This window comes from Neolamprologus multifasciatus, chromosome 11, assembly GCF_963576455.1.
Source record: "Neolamprologus multifasciatus chromosome 11, fNeoMul1.2, whole genome shotgun sequence".
In the NCBI taxonomy this organism is placed as follows: Eukaryota; Metazoa; Chordata; class Actinopteri; order Cichliformes; family Cichlidae; genus Neolamprologus; species Neolamprologus multifasciatus.
Window position 1 is genome coordinate 31,232,073 of NC_140449.1, and position 21,729 is coordinate 31,253,801.

At 41.2% G+C, this 21,729-nt stretch overlaps 1 protein-coding gene across 2 annotated transcripts in view; it reads left to right on the plus strand.

Annotated features, from left to right (window-relative positions):
- The window catches only part of thsd7ab (thrombospondin, type I, domain containing 7Ab), a 218,367-nt gene that overhangs the window by 187,866 nt on the left and 8,772 nt on the right, over nt 1–21,729 (plus strand). For both annotated transcript variants that reach the window (XM_085178478.1, XM_085178477.1), the window contains 4 exons: nt 12,080–12,253; nt 16,690–16,788; nt 18,873–18,955; nt 21,330–21,543. In XM_085178478.1, coding sequence (XP_085034604.1) covers nt 12,080–12,253; nt 16,690–16,788; nt 18,873–18,955; nt 21,330–21,543 — 570 coding nt within the window. The remainder of the gene's footprint in view (nt 1–12,079; nt 12,254–16,689; nt 16,789–18,872; nt 18,956–21,329; nt 21,544–21,729) is intronic.

Here is a 21,729-nt window from a genome sequence, read left to right on the forward strand (position 1 = left end):
GTGCCAAAAACTGATTTCCAATGTTTCTGTGTATTTTTTCTGTGTAATATCTTTACGTATGTTGGTAAATAGACTTCAGTGAACAAGGTTTACAAAGGGGTTATATATAGAATTAAATTCAAATTCAAATTTTTATTTGTCACATACACAGTCATACACAGTACGATATGCAGTGAAATGCTTAGACAACTGCTCGTGACCTAAAGAAAAAAAGAAAAGGCTATGAATAAGATAGGAAATAAATATGAAAATAAAAAAGGGTAAATTTAACCAGGAAGGAATAAAATAAAATAAAATATAAAAATTAAGTTAAGAATGAGATAACTGTACAACACAAATTAGAATGAAGGGTAAATTTAACTGGGAAAGAATAAGATAAAATATATAAATTAAAGTTGAAAATTAAATAACTGTACAACAAAATACACAATACACAGTATAGAAATATATAAGAATGTATGAAGAAATATAAATATATATATATATATATATATATATATATATACACACAATAACAGCAGCTGTACAAGTATTAACTGGAAATGAGGAATATAATGTCCAGTGTTGTGCAATCCACATTATATAGTGTCTTGTGCAGTGCAAATATGCTTAAAGTGGTTTAAGTGATGAAGTGAAAACAATGTCCAGAATGTCCAGTGTGTGTGTAAGAACTATATGTGTGGGTCAGTACTGTGTGGTGGTGTGATTGAGAGACCGTGAACTATTGTAATATTTGCTGCCATTTCTGCTGTTGTCTTGGCCAACTTACTCTTACAAAAGACATTTTTAATGTTAATGAGATTTTTTTAACTCCATAAATAAAGGTTATATAAAAGTCACTGCCACAAACTGATTGCGGCTTCTACCTTGTTACACGAATGTTGTTTGTGGCTCAAGGTGACTTTATGTCATCCATGAGGGATGCATTTGACATATGTTTCACATATTATAGCCCAACAAGTTACTTATAGCAGTTTAAATACGAGCAATCAGTTTTTGGCAGACTTCAACATCCAGATGTGAAAGCTGCATCAACCTGAGCCAAAAAGTGATCGAGCTGGAACAAAGGGTATCCACGCTATACCAAATCCAGGGGGCTGAAGGCGAACTTGACACGATCCTCCTTGGCAAAGCTCAAACCACCGCTACTAGCGCTGAGCTAGCCAACCCAGCTGTTGTGTCCCAAGATCCCGCCAACAGTCAACCCAGGCTTTCAACTTGTGTCGCTGGTGTTTCTGCCACGGACGAGAACTGCTGGTTTCAACTAGGGGCCAGACCCAAGGCTCTGGTCAGCTCCACTCCACTCCAGCGCCATGGACCGTGGTTGAGATGCGTGGTGGCTGCAGAGGGGCCAGGAGGATCCGTCTCTCGCACCCTCACCCCTCCGATGCAGTAGTGCTGGAGAATAAATTCAATGTCCTGGATCCTGTGGACTTTCCTCCTCTGGCCGCTAGCCCTCGCCATCCCGCTGTGTCGCTGAGGTCAGCTGCTTAGCCTTAACACCTGGCTTTCCCCCACCTGTGTCTCCCACGGTGTGGGTTTTATTAACAATTTTGATGCCTTCTGGGAGAGGAGGCATCTTTTTGGGGCAGACGGGCTCCACCTCAACGCCTGGGGACGCCGTTTGCTGTCCGCCAATTTGGCATTTGGCGTACAGCACTCCCACACACGGCCCTGTCACTACCCCAAACCGACATTACCTGCTGATCTGTCCGCCACTGACTGATGTCCCCCTGGTCCCAGCTCCTATATTTGTTCCACTTTTAACAGTAATACACAAAACCCTGGACTCGGACCGCTCTCTCCTACAGTCAACACAATACCCGCCATAATCACAAACAGAGAACAACAGAATTATCATAAATATCATAAACTCCAAAAACATTAATAACCTTCAGCCCCTTCAAAAATGTCAACATCCATTGAACTCTACTGTCAAAGATCCACCAGTCTCGATCAGTATGGCACTTTTAAATGTCCGCTCTCTGCTGAACAAGTCTTTTATTATTAATGATTTAATTTTAGATAATAAACTTGATTGTTTATTTTTAACTGAAACATGGCTGGGTTCAGATGCACCAGTTGTTCTCACTGAGGCCTCCCCACCAAATTTAAATTTCTCTTTTTCTATTAGAAGTGGTAAGAGAGGTGGTGGGACTGCATCTTTAACCAACAACACACTCACCACCAAACACATTTTATTTGACCATTTTACCACTTTCGCTATCTAACCTCTGAAGTGGCTGCAAATTTTACCAAGGCTTTAGACGAATGCCCCCCTGTGATTTTACCTGCACCCTGTGATTTTATTTTTAATCATTTTAACAGCAAACTGAAGAAAAGCCTCGACTCCGTTGCTCCACTCACCACCAAAAAGATTAACGTAAAACATGCATCACCCTGGAGAAACGAAGGTGTCAAAAAACTCAAAAGAAATTGCAGGGCAGCAGAAAGGAGATGGAAGACTGAAGTTTTAATCATCGGTCCTGAGGCTCAGAGAGAGAAACTCTTGTCTAAATTACAGGCATTTTCACTATGTCCTTCGCTACAAGTGTAAAACCTGGGTGTTATTTTTAACTCTGAGCTTGGTTTTATCCCACATATTAAACATGTAACCAAAATTGGATTTTATCATCTAAAAAATATAGCCATAGTCCGCCCTATTCTCTCTCGGGCCAACACGGAGATGTTGATGCATGCTTTTATTACCAGTCGCATTGATTACTGTAATGCCCTGCTCTCTGGTCTCCCCAAAAAGAATATTTCACCTTTACAACTTTACAAAACTCTGCAGCCCGTGTGCTGACGAAGACCAGAGGGCGGGCCCACATTACACCGGTTTTAGAATCGCTGCATTGGCTCCCCGTGTGTTTCAGGATCGATTTTAAAGTTCTTTTGTTGGTTTTTAAATGTCTTAATGATCTCCCGCCTTCTTATCGCTCAGATTTTCTTTTACCATATGAACCCTCGCGGACCCCGAGGTCCTCTGGTACTGGCCTTTTGATTGTCCCTAAAGTCAGGACACATGGTCACGGAGAGGCAGCTTTTCAGTGGTATGGTCCTCGTCTGTGGAACAGCCTGCCCGACGAGCTCAGGGCCGCAGAGAACGTACATGTTTTTAAGAACAGGCTCAAGACCCACCTTTTTAATTTAGCTTTCACCTAATGTTTATTTATTTTATGCTTGCTTATTCTATCCTGATATTCTATTTATATTATTAATTTAGGTTTTACCTAATATTTATTGATTTTATTCTTATTCATTTTTTATCTTCTTACTCTATTTATATTTATATTGTATCCCATATTTATTTATATTATCTTTTTATCCTGTATATATCCTTATTGGGTCATATCTCCAGTGTTTCCTCGGAGGGGGCTCTCTGCACCGGGGGTGTGATCGACCGTGGCTGCTGGGGCTCTGTGGGTCTTCTCAGCCTGGCGGGGGGGCTTCTTTGCCTCCCTCCTGCTGTGTGCCCAGCCTGGAGGCTGCGGTCTGTGACCGGCTCCCAGTGCAGACGGCTCCCTGTGATAGTGTTTCCTCACCTGGCTCATGTGTGCCCAGCCCAATTTTACTCTCTAAGTGTATGTATGTGTGTGAGTGTGAGTGGGGGGATGTATGTATCTATGATCGTTTATGTTAATGAGAGTGTGGGGAGTGAGTTGGATGGCGGGGTGGGCTGCTTTTAACCATGTAAAGCACTTTGTGCTACATTTCTGTATGAAAAGTGCTTTATAAATAAAGATTGATTGATTGATGCCAGGACAGCCATAGTTAGACTCACTTTCCTGTTTACAAGGGTCATCTTTCTTTCTAGTATTTACACCAGGAGTGTAAATACTGTAAAACTGTCCACTTTTACAGTGTATAAAAGTATATTTAGAGCCTGGCAAAATAATTGTTTTTTGGCCTCTGTAGCCTTCCTATGACTATGTAGGGGGATTATTTTTATAACTCTCCCTCCTAAAAGTTAAAGTTAGGACTGTCACCTCTTTGATTTATAGGCAAACACAGAAACAAGCAGCAGTGGTTGATCGGTGCAACACATAAAATGAATTCTGTGTGTACATCCTGTCAAAGAAGGGAAGTTGACGGGTGACATTAAAGTACTTTTAAGGTTGTTACGTAGTGCTAATGAGCAGGCATTGCTGTCTCTGTGTCATACACACACACACATTTTTTTGGATGCAGGTCACTAAGCTTGCTTCCTTGTCAGCTGATAACTTAAAACATCACCTCATGCAAATATGGTTACTTTTGACTCCAAAACACCAACAATGCAGAGGCCAAATTGTTAACATTTGGGCAGAAAAACCAGTGGTTCCATCTTTTTTATACAGTCTTTGCTTAAATGCACTACTATGTGCGCTTTGACTCAGTTTGTGGATTGTCTGTTTAAGTCACTGCAGTTTGTGCTTTGTTTTAGGTGTGCAATCGTTCAGTGGTATTTGTCCGTGCTGGTTTTATTGGTAATAGTGAATTAAAGTATCTTCACTCTGTTGTATTGGTGTTTACTATCACTTCATATGCAAGTTGTAACCACCGCATAGGAAGAGAGTTAAGCCTTTATTTAGACTGATACTGTGACAAAGATTTAACAGTATTTATAGTCATTGTTAAATGTTTTTGGCCATGATAATTATGTAATGAAAATGTGATATTGCGACAACCATACCTAACATAATAGTTATCAAGCAGAGCGAGACCAAGTGTACCAAAAATAAGACCGAGGCTCTGAAGCTTTGGAGGATGCTTGCACACTACGCTCGTTAGTGTGCCATGTGCACATGCATTTTCAGCATGGGTAGCCCCAGCAAGTAACAACCCCACAAATCTGGCAGTGTCAGCCCACAGTCGACCTGCACAGGATGACTTGTTTAATTTCGGTGACTGATTAGGTCTCTGCACAGTCTTTATGCTGTGCTGGACATCTGTTGTGATTTATGTGATATACGGCCGTACAAAGCAAAACCTGTGAAATGTTAAACTACACACAGATGCAAGGTTTTGTATAATTACCATAGGACCTTGAATGTTTTATTCCTGTCTGGTTAGTGCAGAGTCCAGCAGTCGGGGTGTGATTTAACCACCTTTAAAAAAAAAAAAAGACTCAGCCCACCCAGCTTTAAAGTCACAATCCATCGCATAGTCATTAAAATTGATTTTTCTGCGGTGTTTGCCTAATTAAAGTGACAAAACAATGGTTTTTCATAGTTATAATGCTTTATTTTCTTTAGCTGAAGAAGGAACTGGGAATATACACTTACCGGCCACTTCATTGGGTACACCTTGAGAGACCTGGATTCTGCTCCTTTTTGCCTTCAGAGCTGCCTTAATTCTTTATGACATATATTCAGCAAGCATCACACAGTTGCTGCAGAGTACAGTGCCCTTTGTAACACTGCACATAATCCTTCATAAAGGGATGGACATGGTTAACAACTCTCTGCTGCTGTAGCTGACCTGCTTCAAGCTTCGCCGTGTTTGTTCAGAGATGTTCTTCTTCATACCTTGGTTTTGACAAGTGTTTGAGTTACTGTTGCCCTTCTGTGTGTTTAGTCTGGTCTTTACCCCTGATGTGAACAAGCCATTCACACCCAGAGAACTGAAGCTCGCTAGTTAGTTTCTTTTTCAGACCATTTTCCAGTGGTTGTGCAGCAATACCCCAGCAGATCAACAGTTTCTCAGATACACCAAAGTGATGTTCAGTTTTAACTTCAGCAGCTCGTCTTAGCCACATCTTCAAGCCCAAATGCACCGAGCTTCTGCCATGTGACTAGTAGATTAAACATTTGTGTTAATGAGCAGCTGAACAGGTGTACCTAACAAAGTGGCCAGTGAATGTATATTTAGCATATTTTCCTGTTGATTTGATCATTTTAATAAATGGTTGATGATTGTTGCTGCTAATGTAGAGCTCAGCTTTTAAAGGTTTCCTTGTAACAATAGAGCCATGCCCTATCACGCTGACACTTTTATTTATATCATAAAACACTGATTAAGTATTTATAGTCTGATGCATTTTGCCCTTTTTTGTTCACTGTGACTGTCAATGAACTTTAGTACTTTTTGGACAGATGTTCTCATAAATGTTTCCCAGCTGTTGAAAGGGCACGGTCTGCCATTTCCTCTCTTGGATGGCTTTTAAAATGAAATATCTGCAGAAGTCGTGGAGCTTAGCAGCAGTCAAAAACTGAGGGAGAATTTTGTTTATTCTTACTGTATGTGTATGTCTGTGAAGGTTCTCAGTCATCCAGGTCATCGTAGTCAAAGGAGCTTGCAAAGAAAAGCGTCTGGACTTCTCTAAGTTGCTTGAAGACGTTTCACCTCTCATCCGAGAAGCTTCTTCAGTTCTAAGGTCAAATGGTGGAAAGTACCAGATATAAACCTAGTGGGAGCCACCTCCACAGGACAAGACTCAGCTGTCCATCTGCATCTTAAGGATAAAGGTCACTCTTTCGAGGATGCCAATGTTCACATTTTGGACAGAGAGGACAGATGGTTTGAAAGAGGAGTGAAAGAAGCATCTATGTCCACTGTGAGCGACCATCTTTGAACAGAGGCGGTGGTTTACGACACCAACTCTCTGCCATCTATAATCCAGTTTTGAGATCCCTTCCCAGACGCCTTAACGCCCACTCACAACCTGACCTCAGGAAATCACATGATAGGGTGGGGCCAGGTTTCACAATGAGCTCACCCGAAACTCTGGCTGATTGGGACCCACACCCAGTTTCACACCTTGGCTCAGGCGATTAGAGGATCATCAGGGGGTCTTTTGTCCCTCTGTGGGGGGAAACTCCCACTAGGTTTATATCTGGGACTCTCCACCATTTGACCTTAGAACTGAAGAATCTTCTCGGATGAGAGGTGAAACGTCTTCAAGTAACTTAAAGAAGTCCAGACGCTTTTCTTTGCAAGCTCCTTTGACTACTGTATGTGTACAGTACCGGTTAATTTAAAATCACTTTGTTTAAATTTGATTTAAATAAGGTCCAGTGGCAAAGTTGTTCTGATAGAGCACAGAAAAGACACACTGGGTATTTTGAAGTCGAGTAGCTTGCTTTCCCTTCCCTCTCCTTTATAACGTATACACCGCTCTGCATGTTTAAAGAATTTTATCACTTGGGCTTAAATACCCATAAACTAGGAGCTTTGCTGTTGTGACACACTTGTCACAATAAAGTATCCATAAAAGGGAAAAGTTGCCCATGTTTCTTAATAGAGATCAACCTTTATTAACATTTAGGTGTGTTGGTGTTAACGGTTACATTGTTAATCAGCAATAAATCCAGTCTCGTACACATTTTGCTATGTTAGGAAACAAAACTTTATCCCAAATATGTGATCTAATTTTTGCAGTATGGAAATAAACTGATAAATTCTAAACACATGGGCCACCTAATAGCCTTGCGAGCAGTCTGAGAACACAGCTTTAGGGTGTATACAGCACATAAACACTTCTGCAGAGTGTTGTTTTAAAAGCCAAGATTGGGTATCCCAGGCTTCACCAGTGGTGGGTCCTTTCCTGCTGCACTAGAAGCGCTTTTCCTGGAAGTAAATAGAAGTGGGTATTTAACATAAGCAGCAGTAACCATTTGTCTATAAAAGGAGTCATCAAAACAAAGTATAAGACAACAGACAAATAGTTTCTGGCAAAACTTTACTTAGTTCCAAGGTGCAGGAAGTAAATAAAAGTCTGAAGAGGTATTTTTTTCTACTACAGAAACTAGAAAAATGCAGACAAAACCACAACAACAAAGCGAAGGTGCTGGGTTGAAAACAATAGGGGGGGGGAATCAACAGCTCACGCACTGCAGGGCACAAGCTGCGCTTATTTATTGCACCATAAATAAAAGTGTAATATTTCGAGTATACCTATTTGTACGTTCTCCATTTCTCGCTTTGCATTTTAAAACAACGGCGAGTAAATGTAATGTGTGAGCCGGCTGCTTCGCTGCCTTTTGGGCTTCTGCTGTAATTTACAATGTCAGCAGCCACACCAGCATAGCAATGTCACGAAAACTTAAATTTAGTGCTACTATTTATTACATTTACACAAAGAAGTGAAGGTTAGAAAGTTTGATCATACCGAACTCCCCTTGACGTGATTTGCACATTTCAGTTTTGTGGCACTTCTGTTTCATGCGTCACAGGTGAAAGCACAGCAACAAAAGGAAAAAAACACCTGGTTATAGCTCCTCCGGCGAGCCCCCCTGTCTCCTCAGTCTTCTCACTGAGACCGAGATAGATTTCCAGGTCAGGGCAGGAGGACGGAGGAGATGAGGAGGCACAAAAGGAAAAAAAAGCACCAACTCAGATGAAATGCTAATCCTTTCTAGTCACATGGTGATTGTTTCTAATTTGAACATGAGGATTGAGATGTAACCAAATCTGTCTCTACATCTTCAAACAGTTATGTCTGTCATTACAGTTAAAAAAAAATCTCATACCAATAAAATTAAAAAAGGGGGCGGGTTTCTTATAGTTTTCTACCTTTTAAATAGTTTTCTGTAATATTTTTGTGAAGGTTACGAGCTGAAACATATTTTTCGAGCAATAAAACCGTTCTATATAAAGCGCCTGTTGCTGGATATTTTGACTTCTGAGGAGAAAAGCCTTCACAGGAGCCTGTTGACCACTCTTTGACTGACAGCTGATGTCTCGACACCGCAGCACAAAAACAGCAGAATGTCAGCTTAGGGCCAAAGATGTCACCCCTCACTGTAAGAAAAAAATCTCACAGATGGGATTATCACTTCAAAAGCTTGAGTCTGATCAGTTGTTTTGAGGATTGGTGATGGAGGCTTGTCAGATGCTGGGTTTGATGTAGCTTTGCAACGTGGAGCATAGCAGACAGGTGTGCTCTGCCCAGCAGCTGCTGGACTCCATCTGTCCATCAGGTCTGCAGGTTCAACAGTTTGCTGTCCCTCCCACGTCCACAGCAGTGCTCTTCAATTTGTGAAGCTGCAGTCTTCATATTGCGCTGCACACAGAAGTGAACAGGAGCATTTCTTTTGGCTAAATAGGGCAAATCTACAACATTTCAATAAGAAGAGATGAGAAACCGAAGCCCCAATTTACGATTGAGCCAGATAACAGGAGTGTATTCTCACATGGTGCAGCTTAAACATAAATCTGTTATTTTCAGTGTCAGCAGTCCCTGAAGGGGGGATTATTGTTCCTCGTGTCTGCCAAGAGACAAAATACAAACGTGGAGTTCATTTCCAAAGTGCTGTGTGTCTATTTTGGCTCGTCGTTGATCATTCATCATTCAATATCTCTACAATACAGTGGAAGAAACATGCAGCCCTTGTTTCAACCCACGACTAATTTTAAAGTATCTCCGTTTGAATTAATTTTATACTCTAAGTGTGGTGTGTGTTTCTCGCTAGTGGGATTTTTTTTTTCCATTTGGGGAGGAGGAAAAAGTGCTCATCAGATGGCTGCTGGTCCCAGAGATGGAAAACACTGAGAAACGGTGCCCTAGATAACAAGTCAGTCCAGCCTCTTTTGCCAAACTGCAGGAGCACTGAAGTATCAAACAGCAATCAAAAGCACAGCCTGTTTTCTGTTCAGGGAGGTACTGTAGTGTGATTTGGGAGGAAATTCAAGGAGTTGCTTGTGCAAGACCCAGACTGGCATGGGAATCTAAGCAGGTTGCATCTCCGCAGTCACAAATACACACACTTTCGTGCACTGCAACCTTTGACCCACGTTTTCTTTCCCCCCACTGTTTGATAAGCTGCAGTTGTCAACTATGATCAAAACCAAGCCACCCTGCATCTCAAACCCGCGCCTTCCTTCTCACTAAACTCTTCAAAGCATCTTGACTGCCATATGATGTATTTAAATATATATACATATTCTATATGCATCCTAGCAGCACACATCTCACCCAGATCATCCAGAGATAAATCGCTAAAGCGTCGCTTCCGTGCTGCCAGAGAGAAAGATCAGATTTCTGCTGCAGACACGCACACTTGAGCTGCAATGCAGATATTTTTCTATAGCTTTTATAGTCAAAATGAGTTGTGGTTCAATAAGAGAGTTAAGATAAAACTAAAGTAATAGTAAACATTTAATGAAAGACAAAACACTGGAGTGAGGAGTGAAGTCTGGAGCTGAAGTTTGAGATATTACTGATCCTGTCCGCCTCAGCCTGAGGCAGGTCGAGGGCCCAGATAGCAAAAACACGGTAACCTTTTAGTCTCTTCACTCAAAATATACCAAAAGGGCCATCTGCCTGAGGATGTGACCCTGCACGTGGCCTTACAGGAAAAAAAAACAATTCGAGATTTGGCTCAAGGTCATAACTTGCAATACTGCACAGGTCATTTGGCAGTTACTTTAAAAAAATCCACATAACAGAGATGAGCTGCCAGATGGAAGTGGTTTCTCTGCACTGGTTTAATTTTTTGGACTGTGCATAAGGGATGGGGATGGTTTCCAGATCAAAGATGTGCATCCAGTGAGGCCCTTAAACCAGCATTACCTTTAATGACCAGCAGGGGGCGCCTCTCGTGGTCGCGAAAAGTTCAATTTATCATAAAAGCACAAAAAAAAACCACTTCTTGCCAAAACGAATGATGTCATAGACTGTGACATCATTTACATTTGGTTAGACACTGAGATGGTAAAGGTAGCCCCAGGTCGTTCTCCAGAGTCTTCACTTTATTTATTACATCTCCCACCCCATGCAGGAGGCTCTGACAGCACTGAGCAGCTCCTTCAGTGGGAGACTGCGGCACCCACGGTGTGGGACGGAGAGATATCGCAGGTCTTTCCTCCCCACTGCTGTCAGATTCCACAACAAAGACTTTAACTGATCAAACCACACATCCACAAATGTGCAATAACACTAATGTGCAATAATCTTTTCTGGCATCGTTGTATTTTTACTCAGTTGTATATAGCATTTGCATTCTATTGTATATTTTATTCTACTGTATATAGTATTTTATTCTATTCTGTACAGTTGTGTACTGTATTTATTCTTATTATATTCTAATTTTTGCTTCATAACTTTTGCACTGTCCACTTCTTGCTGTGACAAAACAAATTTCCCACGTGTGGGACTAATAAAGGTTATCTTATCTTACATAGCCTAAAATGCCATGGATGCAAATTACCACTTGACTGGTCAGCAGTAAATAAATGTAACCTTGAAATTCAGATTTCTATCTGTTAATCGCAGCACGGTGGCACGGTGGTTAGCACTGTTGCCGTACAGCAAGAAGGTCCTGAGTTCAATTCCACCATCAGGCCGGGGTCTTTCTGTGTGGAGTTTGCATGTTCTCCCCGTGTTTGCGTGGGTTCCCTCCGGGTACTCCGGCTTCCTCCCACCGTCCAAAGACATGCATCTTGTGGGGATAGGTTAATTGATTAATCCAAATTGTCACTAGGTGTGAATGTGAGTGCAAATGGTTGTCTGTCCCTGTGTGTTAGCCCTGCGACAGACTGGCGACCTGTCCAGGGATGTACCCCGCCTCTCACCCTATGACAGCTGGGATAGGCTCCAGCGCCCCCCGCGACCCTGAAAAGGATAAGCGGAAGCGAATGGATGTATATAGTATTTTATTCTGTTGTGTACTATATTTATTCTTATTGTATTCTAATTTTTGCTTCATAACTTTTGCACTGTCCACTTCCTGCTGTGACAAAACAAATTTCCCACGTGTGGGACTAATAAAGGTTATCTTATCTTACATAGCCTAAAATGCCATGGATGCAAATTACCACTTGACTGGTCAGCAGTAAATAAATGTAACCTTGTAATTCAGATTTTTATCTGTTAATCTGAATTTATTTTCACAGATGAAGAATGATGTAATGATGATATTACTCTGTGTGTTTAGGTAGTTTTCGAACTCTAAAATGTGCCAGAAATGTACATCAGAGAATAAAAACACAAGGAGTACAAGTTAATTGTTTTTTAAGGGAAGTGGGAATTACTTTTATTTCTGATGAATCATTGCTTGTTTTAATAATCTGTTAATTAAATGGAGTCTAAGGTGAATTCCTTTTAAAGCGAAGCAGTCACAGGAAAGCGACACATGTTGTCTGTTCTTTGCTGCAGGTGAATGCTACCTGATGGAGTGGTCAGACTGGAGCTCGTGCGTCAACATCTGCGCCAAAGAGGCCGGCGTCGACTTCGCCTCGGTTCAGGTCCGCTCACGAGCCGTGCTGGCCCAGGAGCCTGAAAACCTGCAGCTCTGTCCTGACCAGGAGTGGGAGTCTCAGCCCTGCACAGGTGGAGAACACTTTGAAAAACATGACGGCTTCAACCTCTCCTGGCCAGAAAGTTTGACAAATTAACAGAAGCAAAGTCTATTTGAACAGCGAACTTTCTATGAATACAAATTAGCTTGCTGCAGCCCAGCAGCTCCAAACTTTGACGCATTTATTCCTTCTATTTATCCGCATATTTGTAATATTTACGGTGAGGGTAAACTGAAGTCAGTCTCGGGGTGTGATTGGTTGAAGGCAGTGGAGAGCACGTCAGTGCATCAGAGGGTTAACGCAAAAAGACACTTACTTTCAGAGTCATACCCGCAGGCTGTTTAGGCTTCTATCTCTCTGCATTTGGACTGTCAGAGGAATGAAACCTACTGAACAACAACATGCTGACATTGTGGGAAAGACAGATCTGACACAGGAGTCACATAGATTTTCCTCCCTGGGAGGCATCAGTGCTAACCAGTGGGCTGCTTCCCTATCATGCCCGATACACAATCGAGAAGAAAAAGAAACTAACTGCTATTGTTTGTCTTTCCCATTATGCTGGGTCAATTGGTGCTCTCCCAGATGGGATTTCTCGAGTCAGATTTTCAAACGTTTGAAACCCAGATGCTCGTTTACAGTAGTGATCTCTGCGATTCCCTCTGCTGCATTAATCACCCATTAGACGCAGCGTTGTGAATCACTACGACAAAACTCAACACACAGTGTACTGTAATTCCCCCTTACATCCCTCGTTACTGTACACAGCCCCACAGCAGTCTTCGCTAGCATGACCTGGTTTCACAGCTTCACTCAAGGCACGGGGGGAGGAGTGGCCCAGCCAAGACTAGTGGAGGCGGAGGAGGATGAGAGAGTGGAGGCAGGGAAGGAGAAGGCGGTGATGGAGAAAGAGAGGCTGGGGATGGAGGGACAGGAAGGTTTGATGTGAGGCTCCAGGCTTGAGAAAAACAAAAACAACACTGTTGCTCTGCTGTTAAAGTCGTTCTGTTTTACAGTATAGTGATTCTTACTGTGCTTCGTGTCTCCAGTATACGCAGAATGACGGAGTGACCAGCACTTTTACTTCAATGCAATAATCACAATCATTTGAAGAACAAAAACAACAAAGCTGCTCACTGCTTTTCAGCAGCTCCAGAGACATAAAAGCAAAACCTTAATGAAACACGAGTCCCTCCATTTGTAGGCATTTAAATTTGAAATTTGCAACTTGAATCTGAATTTATAACAAGGTAAAAATCAGACATTTATTCTCCAGGAAACCAGAAACTCATCGACACGTTCATTATGTTCAAAACTATTAGAAGGATTTTCTTCAGTAGATTTATTGATCACTCATCAAAGGTCATTCTCATCTCGCAAAATTCACTTTTGGCTGTAGCTCAAGAATTCATCATCTCATTAAGCTGGTAAAATTTTGCAATAAAGAGATCGTTTGTTCATTTAGGGCATGTTAGTTTAATAGGTGATTCTAAATTGGCTGCAATGCCAATGCCTGGCTTTATATCTCTGGTATTCTTAGTGTACCAGAGATAGAAAGTATCTGTATCCATGATGGACCAGCGACCTGTCCAGAGTGCAACCTTCTTCCAAAGTCGCAGGGATAGACTCAGGCTCACCGTGATCCTAGCTGGATAAGCGGTTATGGATGGATAAATAGGCAACAATAATGTTGGGTGCTCACTGTGCACACTGTGGTGATATAGATTTGTTTTGTGCTGCCTGATTGAACACATGTATAAGGGATTTTGTGGCCATTGCAGCTTATTTGCAGAAACATCCATATTTGCAACATTTTTCTGCTTAAGCATCCAAACAAACATTTTTATGTTTGTTAAATCCCACAAAGTCCTCATTACAAATTTCACTTTGGACACGTTTAAAAGTTTAAAAACTCAGTAAGTAAATAGAGTACATTATGGGTTTAAGACACCTACGAGCATTTTTAGACACGTTAGACTTTATTTCAGTGCTATAGTGCTCTATCACCACCAGCTGATTGGTTCCGTTTGTACATCAAAAACTGCTGAGGTCCATTAACCCTTTAAAACCGGTCGGAGCGGGCACGCTCCGTTTTCCGTAACTATTTTTAAATCCTGGTAGCTCTGCAACCACGTGAGCTAGCGCAATAATTTTTTTTGCATATGAAACCGGAGGAGTTGTACTTACATCTTATGCGATCAGCTTGTCCTAGGTCACGGTTTTCTTCCACATATAGCTTTGCAAAAACTGCATAAAAAGCACTTGCAGCAACAAAAACATAATATTCCAGAAACACGCTTTGCCGATCCAATCAGCTGTTCATAACACTTCCTACGTCCATCAGCACGAACTATCGCATGTCCGCCATGACCTGCCCGAAACCGAAAGTGACGTCATTTTCGCAGAAATGTAGTTTTTTACCATCAGGGCCTCATGAGCCTATACTGGTGTTTTTAAAAGTTATGTTTGACTTTATGACTTTGTGTCGTTTCTGGGATGCTTAGGACTCATATTGCACTGCTGGAAATTTATTTTATTTATTTTGATGCATATGCTGCTTTTTTGCAAATTTGCATTATAATATTTATTTTCGTTTTTCCTGCAGTGTATAGAAATTAGTGTATTTCAAAAATAAAACTATGAAGACACTCAAAATAAATTTCCTGTGGTGGGAAACTATTTTGTGCAACTTTTTTGTATTTACAGTTTTGGGGGATAAGCCTCTTAAATTTCTCTAACTAGAAATATATGTTAAAAAACAAAAACGATTTTCAATTTATTTTGTAGTTTATTGCACTTTTTTGCAATTTATGTGATTACTATGCACTTAATGCATATATATTATTAGAATTTAGGCTGTAATGGTTGTATTGATGTATAGCAACTTGAAATGCTCCCAAAAATGACTCTACAACATGTAAAAATATAATATAAGCTCTGGCGGACTTGGTTCTATGGTAGGTCTTAAAGGGTTAAGGGAACATTTGGGTTCAAATATCCTCACATGTGCCAAAGTTAATCCTGCACACCTAAATGTTATCTCATTATAAAATGTGTTATTTGCAAAGCTATAATTATATCACTAAAGATAAAACAAAGTAACAAATTCTACCATTAGCAATAATTATATTGCTAATGAATAGTAAAATATTCATCCATTTTTTTTGTTCTGCTTGTCCAATTCAGGGTAGCAGAGGTGTGCTGGAGCCTATCATTTCATTATTAGAAGTAAAAAAAGTTCTATGAACACAAAAATCCATTTATTAAAAATGAATGGTGGTTTAAAAGTGTTACTAGATTTTATACGGCCCGCAGCAAGCTTGAAAGATGGCTTTGTGGTTAAGACATTTGCACTGCACACCAAAGAGCCTGATTCAAGAGTGGGAGGAAACCACAAACCCAGTTTCAGGATGTCACAAGAAGGTACTCCCCGACCCTGAATAAGTGGGAGGGTGTAAATCTGTGCCAAATCAAATATGTGGATCTATCTGCTTTAGTGACCTGCTGGGAATTAAGGGAGCAGCCGAAAGCACGCCCCAGCAAACCTGAATGACATTAACTTCCCCTCTTATTAGTGACCATGGTGCCGTGATTTTGCCAGGTACAGACAGCACCTCGCTTAGCGGCTTAGCAGCCACTGTAGAGTGAATGTGTGCAATTGGCACAGTTTGATATGAAAGTGAAAATGCAGTCAGTTTAAAAAGCTTGAATATAATTACTCTTCTGAAAATCATCCATCGCCTTTCTCAGTTCTTACAGATATTCTCATATCTGGAACTACTACTGACATTATTTCTGCCTCCAGAAAAAAAGGAGGAAAAAAAACTTCTGCGCTTCTCCTGAGAAATGTTTCTGTGTTAGTACAACTCCAGTCTGCTCATAAAAGATGGTGGGAAGTGCCAGCCGAAGTGAGTGATTCAATGATAAGTTAACACGTGTGAAAAATGACTTCAGCTCTAGCGGAGCAAGGCAGAAAGAGAGAAATGAGAAGAGTAAAGTACATAAAAGGTGAAGTCCTCTCAGCCGCAGAGGATTCATCCCGTACGGCGGCAGATAGAGGCGTACCACTGACGGGAGCGGCGATACTGTACCCACGTCTGTGGAGAATAGCTCTGTCTTTTGTTCAAGGTTAAATTGTTCATTTACTCCCGCTGAATTGGCTGGACTGATGATTGGTTACACAGGACTCCGCAGGGAAATGCAGTCATTTACTGCACTGATGGAGATATTGATAAAGTCATAATAGCACTGATAAAAAGTCATTAAGCAAAAGCTCTTACTGAAGATTAAAACATTGAACTGGACCCTTTTGAGACGACACGGTCATATTATGTGTCAGCAGCCTATTATACAACCACAACTTAGCAGCTGCTTTATTAATCTGGTGTCTCTCATGATTAATGGTCACCACTGGCTGACTCAGCACAGCCTTCACAGTTGTTGATTGTTTTTGTGTTTTGCTTTCAGGAGGTGAATGTTTCGACTACAAATGGTTCAGCAGCATTGGCCCAAATTCCACCCGGCCGTTGATCTGGTGTCAGCGCTCAGATGGACTCAATGTCACTGGTAAGGAACTCCAAAAAAGATGCTCCAAACATTTGTTTCACACAGTTGCTTCTGCTGGCTGTGAGCGCAGCAGCAATGATCCCCACCAGCTGTTTGAACCCCATTTTTTAAAGGGGGCAGACAATCAGAAGAAAGCTGACTGAGGGAGAGGAGCGAAAACAGCTTGTTTTAGAAATAATAACAAACCGCACAGATTTTAGCTGACCTGGTGGGCTTTGGAGGACTGTTTAGGAGTTGCAACCTCAAAAGTGTGCTCACCTTTGGATTAAATGAGAACATTAAAGTTTTGATTTTTGCTTAAGATGAAAGAAAAAAGAGCGAATGCAAAATTCAAATGGCCAAAATAATAAAGGTTTGTTTTGTTTTAGCAGACGATTTGACATTTCTGATGAGCAGACCGATCACATGATTGACCTCATTCAAATAGCTCAGTTATGCAAGGACGGAGATTGAGGAATTTTGAAACATTAGTAAATATTAGTGTCAGGGCTCTGTGTGCGGGCAGGTGGAGATGTGGATCCAAGTGCAGGACTCTGAGACGGAAATATAACTGAAAACCACAGCTTTATTGCTAGCACCAACAAAACAGAAACCAAACATGAAAACACTAACTGGACCACACAGGCAGGATCTGAGGGTACGACGCGACACCGAGCACGGGAAAACACAGGGCTTAAATACACAGGGTAGTAATGAGGGAATGGGCAACAGGAGGGAGACACAGCTGGGAGAGATCAGGGCTAACGAGACGGGGGGGGGGGGACCAAGCTGCACACACTAACATAAGACAAAGACTTTCACAATAAAACAGGAAACATGAATCACAACTCAGAGACACGGACTCAACACAGAAGACAGAAAACGACACATGGAACTGAACTATACATGAATACAATTCCTAAAACATGGATAACAGAAACATGAAACTCTAATAATAATCATCACAACCACAACAAGAGAACAAGAAACAATCCATGATGCAAAAATAAACCAAAACATAATAAACTCAAAATACTGGGTCCAACCGTTAGTCTCAACAGAGAAGAACATCTGTGTATCATCAGCGTAGCAATGACAAGTAGATGGCTTTGAAGCTCTTTGAAGCATTATTGGAGAGATAAGCATTATTATGACCCTTATTCAGACAGTCAAGTAAAAAAATGTTCTAGTATAAAATACAAATATGGATGGAGTGGGGGGGGGAAAGCATAATTGCTCTACTTTGAGTCTGGAGGTCTGCAGCAGAGTTGCTGAAGGTTCAATTGCTTCTTCTTTTTGTCATATTTTTTCACCTTTTGACTTTTCGGAGTCTCTGCAACTAATGATCACATTTATAATTATTTGTTCTGATGATTTTATTATCAAGTGTTTTTTTTATCCCGTAAAACTTAAAAAAATAAATAAATAAATAAATAAATAACTGCAACTTCTCAATGCCCATGTTGTTATATTATACATACTTCCTGGATGTGTTCTTATTAAATGACACAACTGATTAGAATTGTTTTAACTTCACGTCTATAAATAAAATGAAAAAACACATTAAAATTACATTATGTTTGAGCTTAAGAAATCAAACTGTTGTCAAGGACTTGCAAGTACGCTTTAGTCTTCTTTAAAAGGGTCTCGAGCTAGAAAAGATCAGAAAACACAGTGTGAATAATAAATAGAGCAGCTGAATTTTTCTTTAAAGTGAGAAACTGGAGGTTGCAGCCGCTCTTAAGCTCAACTGTAAGCCTAAACCATTGGTGGCAATTTTATGTAGGAGGTAAAAATTTACACAAAATGTCAGAAATATAACTAAAGAAGGAAAAAAAAAACCTAGGCGCTTATTTCTATATTGATCTAAGGTGGTGGGCGATGGCAAGCCGGTACAGCTTTTCATCTCCGTTTAACACATCAACACATAAAATTGTTTTTAAAATAAACCTGGAAACATTGGATTTACTGAGTTATTATTGCAGATGAAAGTACATGCTGTGAAATAACCCCAAGTGTTATGTTCTAAACGTGGAGACGAAGCGATTATGCTCGTGTGATCGTATTAAAATGTACTCAATCTCATACTGGTGTCTCTTTCACAGGAGGTTGTCCTCCAATGAACCCTCCAGAGGACAACAGCTCCTGTGACCCGCCCTGCCTCATGCCAAAGTCTTTCTGCAGCGAGGTGAGTGGATTTTGTCCTCATATCACAATAAATAAAAGATCAATTTTCCTAAACCCTAAAGCACAGCTTTCCTGGATGAATGGTAGTCTGTGCAAACACTGTGACACACTGAATTAAATTTGAATGCAGCAGGGAATAAAATGATAGCAGCAGGAAGATGTAAAACCCATTGCTCCACAGTGTAATTCAACTACACTTCATCAAAATCATGTAAATAAGTCTCACAGACACGGCAGCTGGCAAATCACAGAGCGATCTATTTTCCAGGCTTGAATAGCTTTTAGAAACAACTCTTGACCTAGCAATGAAGGCAGGTTACCAGCTGTAGTAGCTCGTAGAGCCAGCCGCCTTACGTAACCGCTGAATAATCGGGTCAAAATGATCGGATGAGAAGCAGGGTCAGGACTTCTGAGGTCACCCATTCAATCCCCAGACGAGGATGAAAAAACTGCGCTCACACAGTTTATTAGGTACACTCAGCTAAAACCTAATGCAGTGTGAGACAACAGTTGTACAGTAAATGCTCTCTTCATCGTGGTAGTAATGTTCAGTTTTGCAGACAGGTGTTTATGGGCACTCTGAAGGTTTGTTGTGCTGTGGGATTGGATTACATAACACTGATGGGTGTTTCTTATATTTTTGTAACCCTGTTAATATGAGTGAGGGCATACTAAATACCAAAAACACCTCTGTGTGTGGAGAAGGCAGTTCAGTGGTGTCACAAACTGCAGCGTCCAAGACGACGATGAAATTACACCTCGACAAATATCTGACTAGCCAAGTGAAAGACTGTGTTCACACTAGGCTTGGTTGCCTTGCGCCCCGTCCCCACTTTCCTGCTGGCCTGCGCTCACACTGCGCTTAACGATCCGAGTCCTGAGTACACTTCAGTCTGTCTAAGCATCTCAAACGTTGTGATTTTTATGTGGCCACACTGGAGTGAATTTCACAGAGCCAGCAGTTGTTGAGAAATCATCGGACTTCCACACTTGGCTGACCGCACTAGGTGTGCAAGTGTCTGACCTCACTGTGACCTGGCCCACCTCTTCAAACCGGCCAGGCTACAGTACCGTACGCACCAGTTACACCAGTCAAATAAACTGGACTTTGAGGGTCAAACATAGTCAAGCGTTGCCCAGTTTGACACCATAAATATCAGAAAACACTCCAGTTTAAGCAAAGTCTAATGGCAGTTAAACTTTGTCTGTACACAAATCACGTGTATATTTAAGAGGAATTAATCACAGCTTATTTCAAATGCCACTGTGCATAACACTGCACATGCATGACGTTAGCTACACCTGGCAACGTAACCTAACCTTAGCAGTGACGACAGCAGCCTTCTTTCCTTCCGCACGTCCATGCACAATGCATCTATGCATTGCCAGTTTAGTCAGCACAGCTCATATACAAATGCTCATTGTTGACATTATAATAATATAGAGCTCTGCAGGTTTTCTCTTTCTCTACTTTGTGTGCATTAATAAAAAACATGAATAATTACAGTAGATTAACAGAGTAGTATTTCTGTTGCTGACAAGTGAGGGCAGCAACATTTAATTGTCTAGTTGGCTGATCATCCACATCCACAGTACAAGTTTAAATTTTGTTAATAAGTTGGTGACAGCTGGAGAAATCAGTTAGGAGCCCTCAATATTTACCACATTTAAAATGCCTTTGAGCAAGGCATTCAAATAGTGTTTATTGAACCTTCTGACATTTTCAATTAAATATTAATTTGCATATGAGATTCTTAATTGTTGTCATATTTGCTACATCTTTTAAATTATTGCTTAAGAATGAATTGTGCAATTTATTGAGGTTTTTCAGGGGAGGGGGATTAGCACTGCTGATGTAGAAGCTCTCAAAAAGTAATGCATCAAAAATGACACACTTGGATTTAAGGGGTTAATGCCCAACCTGGGGTCATACATGTGACTGTAAGTGTTTCGGTGAACATACAGCAGGTGACTCTGAGTGCAAAGCAATGCTTAAATGGCCCTCAAACTGCAGTACAGACTATTATTGTTCCTGCTGAATTGGAAACAGGCATTAGCAGAAAATACGGTATATGGGAATGAGGCTACGGCAAGTCACAAACAGCTCTGAAATGGTTCGATTTGTCTGGAAGCTTGTGCTTTTATCTTGATTGACTGTAAATGAATGAGAAATGTCAACACGTGGTGGCCTCGGTGCAGCAGTTAAACCCGTCTTCAAACAGTAACAGGTCGGCCATGCTGCCATACCAGCCAGGACTCTTCTGAACACTCCTCATGAATTAATTCACTTTCAGGTTAGCTTGTTTAACATCCCTCCAAGCACTGTACTGTCACTCCAGCTTAAATCATATATGAATCTGCGCTGCCCCCTGCAGGCTGGTATTTGCATGTGCGAGGAAGGCTTCACAGAAGTGCTGTCATCCACTGGGCAGCTGGACCAGTGTGCCCCCATCCCCATCCTGGAGATCCCCACAGCAGGGGACAAGAAAGGGGATGTGAAGACCAGTCGTGCCATTAACCCCACACTGCCCACCACCATCCAGCCCGGACGCAACGGGCGAACTTGGTACCTGCAGCCCTATGGACCAGGTCAGACCATCACACACTCATCACACCTTATGCAGATTCGTATCGCTGTTTACCAAACTACAGGTTATCGTCAGTGTTAACAAACATCACAAATGCAAGGAGAATACAATTGTTTTGCTGCTGTCAAGTGAAAACCTTTAAAAGGCATCTCCAATGCTCATTTGCACCTCTATACTGTATTTCTTG